Genomic DNA, 18,536 nt, shown 5'->3' with positions numbered 1-18,536 from the left:
AGCTGTGGGATCTGCTCAGCCTGGTAGGAAGCAAAGCTGCCTGAAAGAACTATAGCTCTTGTAGCGAACCCAAACCACATGTCCATTCCCAGCTCCTTCATCCGGGTCCAGGTGCCTCACCTGAAGAAGAGTGAGGTCTATCAAAAGTTCACTGTGGAGCAGACAGAATTGCTACCAGCCAACACCAGAGAAACTGGTCCTCCAGAGCTCCTTACTGTCCTTTTTAGGTTTTTTAGGAGGTCATCCTGAGGTAAAAAAAAAGGTGGAAAACTGAGCATTCATTTAGGGCATGCACCTCTCCGAGCACAGTGTCTAGCAAGTCTACTAGTGATGAACAGCTGCAACAACAAAATTCATGGCTCCTACCATTGTGTCAGCTAGACTTCAGCTCCAAAGTATTTCATTTTAGTAACACACCAGAAATACGGAATAACAGAAAACCAGCAGTATGCTTTAATACAGGATCAACATACATTGTGTAATACTGTATTAAGAGACAACACAGGCAAGGCTGTCACAAAAACATAGGCACTACTAGTATCATTTTAGATTACAGGAAACTAGTTTGAAAGCAGATATGGAACAGCCACACACCCCTCCTTACATTCAGCCACCATGGCCTGAAGGTTAATGGGAGGCACAAGAGCAACATAACCAAATCAAACTATGTTGAAAGTATCCAAGTGAACAGGCCCCTGTGTCCCAAAATTACCAGAAGACATTGGGTTCATAGTAACTTTTATTTTCATATATGTACAACTTAAGAAACAAATCTCAGTTTGAAAAAGTTTAAAAGTTATCTTCAACAACACAACACCAACATACCTTTGAGGCAGCAAATATTACTTCTATTAAGGCTCTCATGAAAGGATGGTATCATGCAATTGCAATTAAAGAGTACATTACATTTAAAAATATGCAAACTAAGTTCAACTTTTAACTCTTTCAGAAAAAGAACGTATCAAACACTAAAACTATGACCCACTAACGCATTTACATACATGCTTGAAGCTAAGTACATGGACTAGATAAAATTAAGTAAAATGTAACAACTGTCAAGCTCTCTTAGTCAGATCAGAACTAGAGTTGGTGATCAATCCCTTCCAGCATCACCAGTGCCAATGGCTGCACCAACCTCATCATTTTACATTCACATAAACTGGTATTGACTGCAAAATTCCACCTTTTTTCAACCTGTAAGGCTTTGGCATTTATTTCTCACCACTGAAAGTACTTAATCCCCCTACTGAACACGGGCAAGAGGCGTGAACAGAGTGCCTGTAACACAGCAGTGCACAGCAGAAACTGCACGCACTGCACAACAAAGTTACTTCCATCAGGCACTTAGATTCAGAATAATTTCTGTACACTGCACCCCTTGCTCATCATCTCAAAGAGTCAAAGCTGCATTTTTTTTAAACCATAACCAGCACTAGCACGAAATCAAACAAGCAATGCTAATCTACAAGAAAAAAATTCTTACTTATTTTAGTATAGTAACACCACTTGTGAAAACCAGCATCTATGGATGGTCTAATATTACCAGCAAGAAGAAAGTTCATTTCTTCTCTGTGTCATTATAACAAACTGATATTAAATACAATGAAGATGGTTAGCAGCATGAGTTTTTTTGGTGTCATCACTAACGTAACTCAAAAATAAACGGACTAAGTTGGAAATGAGTATGTGAAAAGGAAACCACAACTGTTGTGACCTCTCCCAGGATGTTATGTGCACTGCCTGCTGAGTCACAGGTGCTAGGTGACTTTTTCTTTCTTCAAGCCTAATGTTTACACAATCAAATTTTACATGTCCAATGAAAAGAACTAAGTTAATTTTCAAAGTGTTCTATCTTGCAGCATTTTTGGCAACTCTCAAATTGCCTAAAGGCCTAGATTTTCAGAAGTTCACTATCACATAACATTCATTGCTTATTAATTTCTTACAAACAGTATTCCTCGCCTAAGAAAATAGCAGTTAAAAGTAGGAAGATTCTTCCAATTTCTGTCATCTAATTTTGAGTCACAGCAGCATATAATTTAAGATACTGCTAGGCACACACTGTGCATCTGCAACTGCAAGAACGAGAAGGGAAAAGAAAGATCCATTTTACTTTAATCCTGACCAGCAGCTGTTAGCAATTTTCTTTAGTTATCACTGTAGGACATGATGGATGGGAAGGCTCAATATGCTGGGAACTGGTTTATAGTGTCCAAGTGCTCTCAAGGACTGTTGTTCAACAGCACATTCAGTTTAACTAGGGACTACAGACTGCAAGAGATAACAAATAGTTCCTGGGAGAATCTATCATTCTTCAGAGAAGCTGTCTGATCAAGGGGATAATATCTGAAAGAACGATTGCATGATCTTTTGCTATATGGCTTGTGTATCATGTCATTGAGGAGAAGAGTAAACTCAAGTGGTAACTGAAACCAAGAAATCTGCATAAAGGAATATGTTGAGATATTACCATTTTAAGACTTTCTATACACTTTGCAACACAGAGAAACTGGATACACAAAAACATGCAAGTCAAACAAAGCTAATCTACAATAAACAAAACCAGAATACACTTATTTCAAGACTTAAAACATTAAAATATTCATCCAATGCTAAAGAGGAGCAATAGAATAAGCTCTAGACCTAGCCATGTAATTCCACAAACATTTCAATTGGCTCTTTCAGCCTTTAATTCCCTTCTCTTTTAACTTTTTATAATTTCAGGCCATAAACTTAGTGAATGGCACATGAGCCAAAATGCAAATGTAAATAAGGCATCTTCCTCTCTCTATTAATAGCAATGCTCCAGGCATTTGTGATTATATATGCATGTAGCTGCACAGCCTTTTTCCATAATTACAAGGGATGTCCTCCTCCCAAGGAAAAAGCAGGATGTCAACTGCTCCAATACCAGAACTATCATCTGAGGAGACATGCTTCTTTCCTGAGCATACCTATCCCACCTGGATTCACACTCATTTCAAAGCATGCTCTGACTCCCATGACCAATCTCCTGCCTGGAAGTTGTGCCCCATCATTACGAAACGTACCTCTCAACTCATCAGATCAATCTCAACGGAGGAAAACTAGGTCTTACAAATATAAGCCCAGTGAAATAATTAATGTGGTCCTCAGACAAAAGCTACATTCCAAAATATAGAATCTAATTATTAATCTTTTGAAATGCTCAACCAAATCATGACACCCATTTTGCCCCAAACCTTAAACAAACACTACCAAGAAAAGCTGGAAATTACTCATCAAACTTAGAGATACTAATCCCAGGAAACTTCAAAGACATACCAATGTATTTTAAATGACAGAAGAATATGGGCAGAGCTCAAGAACTTTATTTTATAAAGTCCTGAATTTTACAAATACAGAAGAAGGTAGCCAATGCAAAGCACGAAATACAAAGAGTAAAGAGGTTTCTTTATCTCAAAACACCTCAAACCACTGAAGGAAGCAAACTGCACTAGAAGTTTACAAGTAGTCTTCAAGGGAAGTACCATGTAAAGCACACTGCATTAATCTAGACCTGACATTATGAGGGCATGTCTCACTGTAGCAAGGTCTAAACACCAGATCAGAGACAGAACATTAAAGTAAAACATCAGATGTCACAGTCACTGTTCTACTGATCCAGGAAAGGCAGAAACTCCAAAGTAAGCAGGAACTATGAACCTGCTTAATAAAGGCCATTCTTGCTAAGTCAAAAAATCATACATCCAACACTTTCATACCTTCATTAAAATAGAAAGACTAAAAAGGAGCACTCCATAACATATCCCCATTGCTTCTGACTGACATGTCAAATAAAAGGAAAAAGCAGAACTTTAGCAGAGATAATTAGAGCAACGAAGATCTTTCAGTACAAGCCAGGAGAGCTGAGCAGCCTATCAACCAGAAAGTGAATTATATTGTTTTCTACTTAAACAACCAGAAGCTGTTAGGTGACTACCTCCTTTCATGAGGCATAGAAAAGCTTTCATCTAGAGGCCATTCTGAGAAACAGCTGACCCTGTGTTTGCGCATGTAGCCCAGCAGAAATCACTGATAAAGAAAAACAAAAAGCACGTATTTGCTGGGTTTCCTTCTGAACATTTCAGAGAAAAATGCCCATTTAATGCAGAGAGCAAACAAGGATGTCAGTCTAATTAGACTTTGTTCTGTACTGCTCCTGATCCTGTCTAAGTACTCCTCTGAAAAAAATCTGATTGATGATGAAGGCACAATTATACAAACCTTAACATTCTCTCTAACTGCAGCTATGCAAAAAAGGGAGAGAGGGTAGGGAAAACAAAGGTGAAGTATATTTCTCTTCAAATAATTAAGTCAGTTTATTTTCCAACAGCCATATAAATTTAAAATATGAAACAACAATAATACAGCTATAGAATCTAGGTTTTCTTTCAAAGCAGCAGCATATAAAACATATAAAAGCTAAAACCTCAGCACAAGCTTCAAAAAACCAAGGACTGAGTGAATTTTGCCAAAGACATGAAACTCACAAAGTACAGTACACAAAAATACTGGAATGCATAGAATATAAAGCTACACATTTTAGGTAAAGAAAGGCATTGTAAAGTATACAAAATCTGCAAAATGAAAGCATGGGACTTGGGGAAGAGTACCATGAATACAAAGAAATTGGCAATTAATACACATAGACGGAGTGAAGAAAGTGGCAGTTTTATATTTAGCATTCTGTTTTCAGGTTCATGACTTCACTTTCTTAGCATCTTTTTTTCCAGAGTTCTCAGCAGCCAAGTCTGCTTTTCTCTTCTGTGACTAAAGAGAAAAAAAGTATAAATTTAACAAGATTATAAAAAAAAAAAGAAATTGAAATACATAACTGACTATTTAAAAGGGAATGTACAACCCTAATGCATTCTAGATTTCAGTTCACCTTTGTAGGATATAATGGAAAGGCAAACATAAATCCCTGATGCAGACACTTAATTCTCCTACCCTTTTTATATCCTTGAAATCATTACATGGTCCCAGTGGTGCAGGCACCACACATACCATGAATTGGATGAAAAAAATCAGGACCTTGACTTAAACACATTTCTGTTCTAGAGATGACAACCCTTCAAAATTAAAGAAGCAATTTCATTTCTTGTTCCAGCAACATTATGTAAGGGAGAAGTAAAAATCTGAGAAGAAATTGAAGCAAACATACAGTGTACATGTAGGCAGAAAGTAGGCAGTGTAACTTTATAAGAAGTCTTCCTCTGTTACTTAAACAAAGACTTCTCAAAATAAAAAAGCCCCAAAATGCTATGCATGGGGAATACCTGCCTAAAAAAACCTAGGAGAGGTGTGAATAGACAAATATTTCAGTTTATTCTCTCACCTCATCTCTTCTTACTAAATTAATCGCTGCCTACAATTACCTTTTACATTTTCTAACAAAATATATAATTGAATTCTGCCCCATTGGAAGTAAAGTAAATGCTGCCAAACATACTGCTGTAACTTTTGCTCCTCTTTTCTTCTTTTCAGCTCTTTCTTTTTCCTCAATTTCCATATTTTCTTTTTCAATTAATGATATGAGAGTATTGCAGCGTCTCTGAAACTCCTAAGGAAACAGAACACATCAAACTTTTTAAGTAAATTATACAACTTCTCTTGCTTACATAAACATGTTCAAAATTCTTTAATTACAAGCACTTATATTTTCCTAAAATATTCAATAATAATAATAATAATCATTAGCTTAGTTACTATTACCCATCTTTCCCTCAGCATAACCTTTATAAACAGGAAAGAGTTTACTATACTCCTGACAAGGAGTTTACAGGATTGTATCTTCCAAACTGACATCCCAAAAGACTGATAGGATCTTCCATCTTGGTTAATGAAGCAAATTACAGACTGATTTTAGGAAAATTTTAGCAAAGAGGTCTTCAAGTATATCTTTAAAGGAGAGAGAGAAGGAATCAAAGCTATCTTAAGCAATACTTTTCTGTGGCAAACAGACTACGGGGGTTTTTTTGAGAAAAGACACTGCAGAGCTGCAAATTGGCAAAAATCTATGTAGTCCTAAATTGTGAACTCACTATTGTACTTTTACTGAAACAGCACCCAAGAGATAGTAGGCTCTGAAGGCTTTTAGCATTAAGACTTGCAAGCCATCTGAAAGCCATCAGGACTAAATGCCATAAGGTTGTTTATACATTAAGAAGTATTTCCAATACAATTCAAAGTATCTGCATTACAGTTACTAATGGCTGGCTTGCTTAAAAGAACTCAATTGACCTGGACAGTTCCTTGTACCACATCTAAAAGAAAAAGATCCTTACAAAATACCTAACAGTGCCCATTTTTATTATAATTATTCAGTATTTTCTATGTACATGGAGAATCTGAATGATTCCATGGGCTTTTCTTTCCAACTCAAAGCAGGAGGCTTTCTTCTGAGGAGAAAAAAAAAAAAGCCCAAAAAACATGTCTTATCTCTATTAAACTAACTGAAGCCATTTTTGAACCACAAGCTATCCTAGAATTACCTAGCAGCATAAATCTTAACCTACAATGGGTCCATTTGCAACAAAGTGCACAGGTGACCTTTCTGCCCAGAAATTAATCTCTATTTTCTCAGCATCTGTAAGCTGGATATTGCCTCAGCCATCATGTTCCCTGATGGATAAGGATGTAGCCTCTATGCCTGCCTGATCCTGAACCTTCTCAAACAGGCAGGCATGTGACTCATCTTTGAGACATTCAAACCCTCAAGCTTAACCACATTCTTTAAGTTCTACAGTTTTCACAGATTCTTCTACTAAGGATGCTCCATGGCCTTGGGCAAAAGCTGTATAGTTCAGAATGGACACAGAGAAACCTACCACCACATGAATTATTTTTACCACACACACAAAAAAATCCTCGGGACATTTTTCTTTACAACTCCCTTCCACAAATGTGCCAGTGTCATGCTTGCAGCTCCACAAACAGCATTAAAATAAGTAATTTCTATCACATCCCTGCAGCAGCAACCTCACACCCTCCAGTAAAGGTTAAACCACAAATTAGGGTGCCATGCTTGTGCCCTGGCATGTGACAGTCCTTCTGGAGCTAAAATACTCTCACTTCAACCAATAAACTCCCTCAAATTCCACCCAAACAACAGCTTTAAAGTAAAAAAACAAGTCTGAGTAACTGAAGTGCAAGACATCCCAACATACATTGCATCCCCAAATACAGAGCAAAAGAGAGCCTCTGCCCCAAAAACCTACATTCTACAGATGAAGATGACAAAAAGACTAAAACAGAATGATGATTTTAAATATGCCAGAACTATTTTACATCATTTAATTTTGTGTATATTGCACTCAGACTCAGGAGCTGAGGTAAGGAGTGACGACAAGCTGCTTTATAATAATAATCACCTGGATTTCCTCTAGCATATGAGAAACTGGATTGATTTAAACTCAAGATAAGCAACTAATCAGAAAGGACTAAGAAATAACCTTGATCCATTTGCCTAAGGCACTCAAAGATCCTCCTCTTTCCTGGGGACAAATGCTTGCATAAATACATACATTTATGAATGTGACCAGGTTCATGGTTAGACTTTCCAGATGGGCTCACTACTCCAAAGCATCTGCTGTGGACAGAGGATGGACCCAAGAACAATTTTCTCTGGGGAATCCCAGATTCAGTTGACAGTAAGACATGACATGCACACAGGTTTCTTGTACATCTACCATCAGAAAGAATCTGAGTGATAAATCCTGCGCTGAGCTACTGAAATTTCAATATGGACAGCTCCATCCGATTTGAGTACTATAAAAACACACTTATTTAACATGCCTTGTACTTTTAGAGATGAGTTTTTATTCTGTGTGGCCCAATACTTTTCTCTTTAGGATGGAAAGAGAGAAGATGTACTTTGTTCACCCCTCCACAGCTATAAAGACCTGTGTTGCAATAAATAAGATGAAAGCACTGAAGCATTGCCTTCCGCGTGGCTGGAGGCAGAGATGCTGACTTGGGAGCAAAGGCAGCCCTCAGCTCTGTCCACAGGCCCTGATATTCCTCTATTTACTCAGGAGTCATTTGTCTTATGCTGGGGAGTGACTGCAGAAAGGTAAAAGAGAATATGCATCATTTATGAGTTCAGAGAAAAGATGCATGCTTCACTACTGCCATGATATTTTGCATTCTTCATGCATGGGCAGACATTAAAAAAAACCAAAATAAAACAAAACAAAAAATAAAAAGAGCTGTGCTCAATTTAAAAAGCAAGAAGAAATTACAATCTTAGGCATTTGTGATATCTAAAAAAACTTATATTTTGGGTAAAACACCTGATTTTGAAATAATTAAATGAAGCAGAATTTGTTTTTCAAAGAGAAATCTTCAGGAGAAGAAACAGAAATAGTAAGATGGAAGATAAATTAGCTATTTACATGGAATTCAAGAGACATCTAGTGGTTAGAACACAAAGTTTTCTCAAAGAGCCTCCTAAGCCCTTTTCAGAATTATGCTGGCCTTTTTTTCTTGTTTCATATGAGTTTAAATGGTCACATGTGAATTTCAGCATTCTAAGAAGCCTTCTCCACTTTCACTGAACTTATTTACTGCTCTATAAACATTTGTGTTTATACTTTGTTCACTATTATTATGTGAGTTTTACAGCACACTTCTTTACCAAAAAAAAAATAACCACCAAACTACTGCAAAATGGACCCACAGACATTAACACCTCCACAAATATCAGGATATTAGAATATATCAACTATATTACTAAACTATACACAGCAGGGTAATTAAAAACATTTCAGAAAATTAAATGCACATTGAATGATTGTTTCAGGTTTGTATTTCCATAATTTTTTTTTCAACCATGCAGTAGCAGAAAAACTGAAAATATTAATGGACAGCATTTTAAGAGAAAACCTAACCCAAGTGATTCACTATATTCCCAGTGTCTCAGTTTCAGCATTAAGACACCACAGAGCATATTTCTACACTTGAGCAAATTATTTCTATCCCCTTTAAAAAGAAAAGTATACTGAACATAAGGATCTCCAAGATTTAAATTGAATATTTAACTCTATGTCTGACACCTATATATCAACTAATATTAAATGCTGAGCTACATTTTTAATTTCTAGTACCCATTTCTATGATTTATTTAAATGGATTCCTGCATAGACAACTTAAAAGAAACTTCTTAATGTACTAAATATTGGAGGCTTCTCTCTTTATGGCAGTAATTTTGAAATCCAGTATTTCTTCAAACACACATTTTAGGAAGTAACACTTGCAATTTTTTTAAATTAAGGTCTAACTGCTGCACTATCCAGAAACACTTTCACTACTGAAATATCAAGCAGAAATTGTACTGCATAATTATAAGTAGTGCTGAGAAAAGCAAATATGCACACCTGGTCAAATACATATCTTAAATATTTTATCTTATGTTTTATTTATTCTTAATACAGTACCCAGAACTCTGAAAGAACATTCTATAAACAAATCCTGAGGTCAGAAAATAAAGACAAACAACAAGCAGAAAGAACTGAGCAAAGATTTTGGGGCAGATCCAACAGCTTTTTACCATTGAAAGAGTTCCATATTCTGCTGCTGGTACCTACATACCTTAGTATTTGCAACCACCAAAGCTTCTGTTAGTGTTATCAATTCCTACTTAATGACTGAATTAAAAATGAATGGCTCTGCTCTAAAATTCAGAGTAGTTGTCTACTTGCTATTAACCTTGTATTATATTCTCTAAACACATTAAACAAAATTTTCAGGAAAGTATACCTAAGAAGAATTTAAGCACTTGCATGGAATAATCCACATTCACAACTACAAAGCGCATTTTAAACCTATTGCTTCAATGATTAATTTCTATGAACCATTAACTTTTCCCATGCTTTTAGAAATTAAATACTGTATTAGAAAAGCTGTTCTCTTCTCAAAGTATATTATTCAGATGTTTTCTCTATTTAATATTATCTAACAATTCTAAAAAAGTCGTATTTTAAGAGACATTGTTTGGTAAAACACTCAGTTTGCAGTAAAAATAACAAGGATATTTGTAAGTCTAGTCTACCTCTGCATTAATCCCTTTGGGTAACACGGGACTTCAGCTTGGCAGCTTTTCTAATCTGTTTGTTTCAGTTGTAATGTGTTTTTGCTGCACTAAGGGAAAAGGTTACTTTAAAAAAAAAACACAGAAATGAAAATAAAACCCAAAGTTATCCTTTCAACACTGGTTTCCTGAACACCAATGTTCCAGCACAAATCCAATTTTACGTGGTGGTGCTTAAAGAAAAGGACCAAGATACTTCATGTCATGCCCTAGTCCATGTGAGTGATACCCACCATTGCAGTTCTGGATTTGATGAACCAGTCAAACCTGAACTGAGGAGCGTTGCGCACACACTGCCTCAGCTCCTCGTACACGTTTTCTTTGTCAAAGCCCATCTTGTGCAGCATACAGATCAAAAATCTGTCTTCTTCTTCGGTGTAATTTTTCCCTTTGTTTGTTCCATATTGAATACGCAGTTGATGAAAAGGTGCTTTGTACCTTGCAATCTGAATGCAAAACAAAAATAAGGACTAATAAATGTACAATGCTACACCAAGGAATTACTACGTATTACTGTAGATGACTGATAGACGGTATACTACACATGCTATATAAAAAGACAGAACTCCCATCCCCAACTATTCCTTTTCTGAAGGAAATTTTAGAAGTCAGCTGCAGAAAACAAAAAAACCTGGAATGATTACTTTGGCATCAAGGGCTTTCTTGATACTGATCCTCCGTTGAATTCTTGCCTCTCCTCGTTCAATTTGAGCCATAATCCTCTCGATGTCCTGTAGTTCATTGCAACGTTCCCAGAAAACAGCTAAAAACACAAAACAAAATTGTTGAATATAATCTTTTACTCAGTTCTTACTACTTTACTCAGTTAAGGTACTATAGCAAAGAAAATGTAGCTTGTGATTCCAATAAACTTTTATTGATGAGCTAATGTGCCCCAGCTTACTATACTAGCCAAAAAACAAGCTTGCACAGATTCTTTATTTAATATCTTTAAAAGTCCAGGTTGCCACTGTGAATTAATTATGTTAAACTCTAAATTTTTACTAAGGAGGGATAAAGGCAGCTGCAGCTATTCTTTATATGCTGCAAAATCAACCCTTTTAACAGAATTAACTCTTGTAGAAAAAAAAAATTCATACTCTAAAAAAATGTTTTACATGCATCCATATTCTGTATCTTGTAATTTTAAAAGAACATATAGCAAAAATCACGGTAATACTGTGGAATTAGGAAATACATTTCAAAGTATCACAAACCTGAGTACTCAATGACCTCCTCAGGTGACTTTCCTTCCACCTCACGGGCAATATTGTCTATATCATCACGACCATATTTCTCATTAGCTTTAATAAACTGGTTAAAATCTCTTTTATTCCAGTTTGTAAAACCCTGTAAGCAGCAAGAGATCAAGAAGGCATTTTTAGGTCGAAGGGAAGCATTTTCCAAAATTTTGATTTCTCTATGTACCATTTGCTCCTCTGCAACATCACCTAAGTACAGTGGCTAATGATCTTTCAGGACTTCCATAAACTTGCATTACCCAGGGCTTATTACTGAATCATTAAACGTCTAAAGAGCTATTTTTGGACATGACTCCACGTGCATTAGTAAGAGCTTTTTATCCTTTCTTTTTAAAGCTTTTGTGATACTTCTCCAGAGAAACAAGCTCAGTGACAGTCACCCTGCAGCAGATACAAGCAGCACATTTCAGAGGAGTACAAGGTGCAGCAATGCAAGTATCATTACAAGTTCTTAAAGCAGTGCAAGTATCTAAAGCACAAGCTCCTACTTCAGACATTTACAAACCTGGAACCAGACAAACAGCTGGATGAAAGCATAAGTATGTCAAGAAAGGATCTCTCATCCAAAAAGATGCAATCAAATGGAAACTCTAAAGCGCTGTCAAACAGAATTTGTTATATACCAAAGAAATCAATCCAAAACTGAACAAGCGAGATGCAATGCACAAAAAAGAGACATTACAATTTAAAGACAGGGAAAGCAGAAAACACCAAGAACAAACAAGACAATCACATGCCTGGGCAATAATCTGCAGTGCACCAAGTTTCTTGCATCACAGAAATGTATTTACAAGGAAGTTTGTAAGCTCTCCAGCTGAATAAGCTCACTCCACAATTAGACAGCATCTTCAGAGTGAGTCTGATACACACAATACAAGTACTTCTTTTTAATCATTAATAGCAGCACTGATATGCCTATCAGCACCAGCTTAAATATTTCCTCTGCTATACACAGGTGAAATTAATAGTGAAATTGTGACCTTCCAATTTGCTTCCAAGGTACAATATGCCCAATTCTTAAAAAAAAAAACCAAAACCATATGCATGTACAAAAAACACACTGATTGGATTTCTGCACGTATTGCTGGGTAACGCATCTACTTGTTGTTGCCTCAGAAATGTTCAAGGACATTCAAGGAAACAGCAGGTGGCTAAGATGTAAACTTGCTCAAGGACAGGAAAGGTCCCTCAAAGCAAAACCAATCAAAATCATTACATGTTGTGTGCTTTCTTCTTTCAATAACATCAGCACAGCCTTCCTGTGTGTGAACTTACCATTATTAGCACTTATATTCCATATTAGGAAAAACATATGATGAAATACTTCAGCTGATTTTATTTTACCTGGGTTAGAAGCTTTTCCTTCTCTTCACTTTCCTCAGTATTCAGAGGCATAGACTCATCTATCTTCTTTTGTTCCTCCTTTTGTACCTGAGCTGCATTTGGAAGGTCAGGATTCCTGGGGACCTAAAACCAGGAGTATCAAAAAGCACTAGTACAGCAATGTTATTTCAAAGACTGCATTTTAAAAGCAGTGATCTGTACAAGTTACCAAGTGTGTTCCACCCAGATTCAAATCTTACTGCTGAAACCCCTCCTCCCAAAAACAGGGCTGGATTTAAGTTGTAAGTTCATTATGCCCTGAACCCACCACTTCTGCACACAATGACCTCAGGATACTGTGAGAGGCAGAGCTGTCACAGGTCACTGATTTCAGTGGCACTTTTCACTTACAATGACTTACAAACTACACCCAGTGGTTTATAATGTTTTACAACCACAGTGAAACACTGAGTTCTGCCAGATTTACTATAAAGCCCTGCACACTGCCAAAGTAAGGACCAGACACACAACGCTATGTAAGCAAGAACAAGCAGCATTTTATCTGCCCCTCTCCACACTGTCCAATTTAATGCTTGTGACCTTTAAACTGTACTCCAATCCCACTCCACACAACAGCAAACAAGACAGAAACCAGTATCTGGTAAAGGTTTAATAGACCTTACATATTTCTGCAGCAAAAGGCAGTGGAAGATAAGAACTGTTTAGCTGGTTTTAATATATAAGAAATCTTCTTGACTTTACTGGTTTAAATTAAGACTGACACATAAAGCTTGGTCTCTGCCTATTGATACCTTCTGATATTGTTTATGGCAGTTTTCAGTTTTAATAATAAACTCTCTTCCGGCTGCAAGTTAAACTTCCATTTCAAAGCGAAACACATTTAATTATATTTATCACTTTCACTAGCTGTAACCAGTCATACTAACTTTTTAAGGTAACTATTCCTGTTCAACCTATACAACCTGACAGGCTTCCTTAACAGGGCTGACACACCTCTCTTATTACAAGCATATTGTCAACATTAGCAATTCTCTCATCCTTCTTTGTTGAAGCATTAATTGAATAAATTCTTCCTCTGAGTCAATTACATACTTATCTTAATTCTATCCTGATATCTCCACGAAATTCTTTTGGCTTCAAACAAGATTCTAAAATACCTTCTGCTTTTTCTTAAAAATACATTTTGCAAATATTAATTCTACTTTCTGGCAACAACAATTTTTTATCTGCTGCTTTGTATGACAATTTTATGCTCTCCAACACATTTGATAGGTGATTTCTTCTTGCTGCAACCTGTCATGAAACCTGGGGCTTTTTAAAACAAGTTACAGACATCTCTGGAAGTAGGGAATCCATTTGGTGTACTCAATCAATACTGGTCCAAGCTGGTTGTCCAGTAATGTCAGCAGGAACAAGGGAGAAATAGAAATTCAGCAAAGACACGGTAGGAAGGGAAAAAAAAAAAGGAAAAAGGAGAAGTCTGTTGTCTGGTTCCTTTTTTCAGTAGTAATACATTAAGATTTCTCTCCACATACCTTCAAATCTTTTATATCCCAGCAAAATCCAAGGAAAACGTATGTCATGTTACTTACCCTCATACCAACACAAAGTCAGTATTACCTTAAGTTCTTTTCTAAATAACACATCGAAAAGCTTTTACAAAAAAATCATACCCTGGAAGGTGACCTTATATTAGCCAAATTTTCCTCACCTTAGACCACCTGTCACACCTTTGGTTTTGAGCATATAAAGCATCAGAACTTTCCTTTTTCTACTTTATTTTGTTGTTAGGAATCCACCACAAAATACAAAGCTACACAGATACAGAATTTTTAGTGAAGGAAAGAATTACAGAGTATTTTTCCTGTTCCTCAGTGGACCAGAAACAGAAGAACAGAGGCTTTAAGCCATTTCTTTTGCAATAACTTGACTAGTCAAGGTTGCAACAAATTTACGAAAGGGAATACAAATACATTTCACTGATTTGGAAAGGAAAAAAAAATGCATTACCTTATATCCTATAGTCTTACGGTAATACAGAATTTCTTTTTCCAGGAGTTCAAATAACCGTGGTGGGAAAAACTGAAAGTCCTGAATATTTGGTTGTTTTGGAGGTCGTGGTGCCTACAAGAATATACAGATCTATCAGCATTATAGAAGTTTGACTTTTGTGCAAGTGAACTACCATAATTCAGCAGCAGTGGCAACCTATGACTTTGTAAACATAAAACCCCTCCATACTTGCCAACTTCTTACCTTCGGGACTTTTGGTTCACTAACACGTAGGGCTTCTCTGAAATAAGCATCAACTGCATAATTGGCTTTGCGTTCTCTTTTTGGAGGCTCAATCCATTCCATCATGCTCAGCTACACACAGAACAGAATAAAAAGCTACTGAAGTAACTGTTTGCTTCCCTAAAGTCACAAGAATAATGACTAATATGCCACTGCAAAACAGGAATGTATTTTTGCACAGCAAATCTAATGGCTGTGCTTAATAATTTTGATACTACAATAGAGCTCAAAACTAAGCTACAAATTATATTTGATTATAACAGGTATTTAGGCACATAAAAGATAATACACAAGTAAGACAAGAACAGATCCTTTTAAACTCTTCTAAGTATTTTAGACCTCAGTAACGTTATGATTCCATCTACCAAAACACAATAGAAGGGCTGAGGACTCGGGCTCTGAATTTTTTAATTTCTTGTGAAAGGAATAAACTGCTCTCCTCTAACTATCACAGTGAACAACCTCTACAAAGGCCACAACACGGACAAAAAGTCCATTAGCAGTCAGTTAATCTTAATTAAATCACTTGAAGTTATTAAAGTGTATTTAAAGACTATGCTGTGTTTAACTCACTTCTTGTAATGAAATTACCAACACAAAGAATTTATGTATATACTCACACACTGTACTATATTCTCATCAAACAATTGCTTTTTCTAAATGTTTCTTCAAAATCAATAAGAAACCTGGGTTAGAAGGGCATTTTGTAGTTAACAAGTAAGAATTTACACAGCTGATTCCAGGTAGAACCTCAAACATATCATGAGTGTACATCTTGTACAAAACAGAGACGCAGAAGGAATATTGTGGGACTGAGTAATATCTCTTTGTATGGATGATCCTTCTATTATTAGGTAAAATCAATGTGAACAATTTGAACAAACAGTTCAAATTAATGCCTGTGACTAAAACTTTCGCTGCAAGAACAGAAAAGTCCAAGATCTACATACAAAATCGTTATCAGGCCTGTTTTTCTCCCTCAGCTATGCAACAGCAAAATAATTCTGACCACAGCAGCACAGCAGGATGCAACACAGTGTTTTTGCTGCAGAAAGGATAACATCTGAGCAATATTATCAGATTTTACCGTGCAAAAAACAGTGGGGCGGAAAGCTAATTTAACAAAAATTCAGAATATTAATGCTTGTGCAGAGCCAAGTGAATTTTTCAACAGCTACTTACTTCTCTAGAACCTTCATAGTCATAACATTTATAGTGTGGCTTTTATGCTTGTACCTCCTAAACTGAAGACTGAACCTCAAGACTATGAAAAATTACCTTTTGTTTTTCTCTGTAATCTTCACCTTCAAAGTTGTATAAGCTCATCTCTGTGTCCATAGTGAAATTTCGTAGGGAGCTCTCTCCCATCTTCTGCAATCGTTCATTCATTTCAGCTGTCTAAAAAGAGAGGAAGATACTTTTAGGCTCACTGAAGCTGTTTTATCTTTTCTGAAAAAAACAGCTTTCATCATCACTACAACATTCTCAACATCTTTTTCTGATCTTAGCTCTTACATTTTCTTCTAGAAAGAGATGCCCATTGTGCTTTCCAATTTAGAACAATTTGACTTCAAAACTCTCCATTACACAAAATTTATTTGCTGGGATGTAGTCCTACAACTGTAGAATTTAACTTTAAAATTTAAATTAAATTATGCCAAACTCCTTGGAGCCGAAATGGCAGTTCATTTTTCCATAGAGCTATCTATTCCCTAATGAAGTTCCATGAAGATTTTGTGTCTGTTAGAATTTTTGGCATTCAATTTACATTTTCCTGAAAGACTACAAAATAAACAGTGCTTAAGATACGATGCACAGAGTCTGAACCCCAACAATAATTACAATCACTAATTCTACTCCTTCAAAACTTTTGCAATATTTAAAATCTGCACAAATAGTAAAGCAAAACAGATTTACATAAGCAGATCTCATTTCTGTTTTGTGCATATATATTTTGAATTCTGTATTAAACTATTCTCTAACCTTCTTTTCACCTCTTTCTAAAATCGTGGTTATATCTTCTTCAGTCAGCTCACTATCTTTGGAAGCAAACACATGAGTGGCTCCATGCCGGATCATCTGCAGCATTTCATCTTTTGCCAGCTTGTTGGACTGTTGGTCTATGAGCCTTCCTACAATCACAAGAAATGTGCTCAAAGTTATAATATGGGAGTTTTAGTAGGACCATGCAAACAGTGGATTTTATTGCTTCACTGACAGAACAAGACAGGAAAAACAGAACAACCATACAGAAAAAATACATTTCACTCGAGGTGAGAATAAATGGAAATCAGGGACCTTGGGGAAAATAAAAAAAAACAACTTTGGATCAAACCACAACAAAAAATTCACATTCAAAAAATTCAAATTTTACATTTAAGATCTTATTTTTACAAAGTTAGCTGAACTTTTAAGATCACAATCTTATCTCAGGATGAAAAATGACCAAGTATTCTGTAATAACCACTAAGAAATACCTGATATTTTCAACACTCACTTCACTGATTTCAACCCAATTTTTTAAATCATTTTTCCCAAAATACAAATTTCTGTCCCAAGATTTTACTTATTCTATCTGTTCTCATGCTATCAAAATTTTGACCATCATCCTTTCAGTAGCCCACCCTTTGGTGAATACAAACAACTCTAAAAACTTAGCCTGAGTACCTTAGTTTTTGACACACTATTCTTCTAAGAGCTTCTAAACAAAAATACACAAAGGTGTTTTATTTTACAGTTAACTCTTATGTGGTAAGAAGCATATGTATATAATTATTTTATCCACCATGGAACATACGTGATTTTCTTTTTTTTCTTTTTTTAACATATCACAAAACCAAGTAACATCTAGGCAGCTGTAGTTTACTTTCCTCATTTAGACTCTTACTATTAAGTCTCTGTCCACATTAATCAGGAAAACAGAATTTAAAAATAATTCAGCTGAACAAGTGAGTGACTTGCAGATTAGAGTTTCTTAGGTTGGTTTAGTACACTGCTATTATACACAAGGCCTGCTTTCTCCAACACTGTACATTTGTACAGTTATTTAACCATACTTTAAAGGACTGAACAATTCTGTTGCAGACAAACATATATAGCAGTTGATACCTTGTTGTATAACTATAGAGTCCAGTCTGAGTTTTATTTCAGCTCTTTCTACAATCCTCTCTTCAACAGTATTATCAGTGATAAGTCGAAACACCCGTACTGGTTTCTTTTGACCAATACGATGGGCACGATCCTAACAAACATAAATCAATGAGTGTTCAGCAACAAGAACTCACAAGCAATAGACAGTTAGCTTGCAGAAACAGCAGTCTGAAACAGCATTGTACTTCTTGGTCCCTTGCCTATTGAAGAGCACAGAGAACTGTAAAACCAGTATTCTCATACTTACTTATACCTAGGTATTACATTTGTAATGTTTAAGTCATTCCACAGCAATAAATGCATTTCCCTCATTGTCAATGAAGATAAGTGAATGGCCAGACTGCAGCTGGGAAGTGGAGATACAGCACTGCAAA

General features: G+C 36.0%; 1 protein-coding gene across 1 annotated transcript in view; it reads right to left on the bottom strand.

Annotated features, from left to right (window-relative positions):
- Nucleotides 1-430: 430 nt before the first annotated feature.
- Nucleotides 431-18,536, bottom strand: part of LOC146437426 (SWI/SNF-related matrix-associated actin-dependent regulator of chromatin subfamily A member 1) — a 32,363-nt gene continuing 14,257 nt past the window's right edge. The window contains exons 14-24 of the mRNA XM_085060416.1: nt 18,121-18,253; nt 16,996-17,144; nt 16,291-16,410; nt 14,974-15,084; nt 14,728-14,841; nt 12,718-12,840; nt 11,329-11,461; nt 10,756-10,874; nt 10,345-10,557; nt 5,474-5,584; nt 431-4,791 (exon numbers count right to left, since the gene is read on the bottom strand). Of these exons, the coding sequence (XP_084916542.1) occupies nt 4,720-4,791; nt 5,474-5,584; nt 10,345-10,557; nt 10,756-10,874; nt 11,329-11,461; nt 12,718-12,840; nt 14,728-14,841; nt 14,974-15,084; nt 16,291-16,410; nt 16,996-17,144; nt 18,121-18,253 (1,398 nt within the window). The 3' untranslated portion in view covers nt 431-4,719. The remainder of the gene's footprint in view (nt 4,792-5,473; nt 5,585-10,344; nt 10,558-10,755; nt 10,875-11,328; nt 11,462-12,717; nt 12,841-14,727; nt 14,842-14,973; nt 15,085-16,290; nt 16,411-16,995; nt 17,145-18,120; nt 18,254-18,536) is intronic.

This window comes from Lichenostomus cassidix, chromosome 4A, assembly GCF_008360975.1.
Source record: "Lichenostomus cassidix isolate B80296 chromosome 4A, HeHo_3.0, whole genome shotgun sequence".
NCBI classification, from domain to species: domain Eukaryota; kingdom Metazoa; phylum Chordata; class Aves; order Passeriformes; family Meliphagidae; genus Lichenostomus; species Lichenostomus cassidix.
This window is presented reverse-complemented; position numbering and strand designations above follow the sequence as displayed.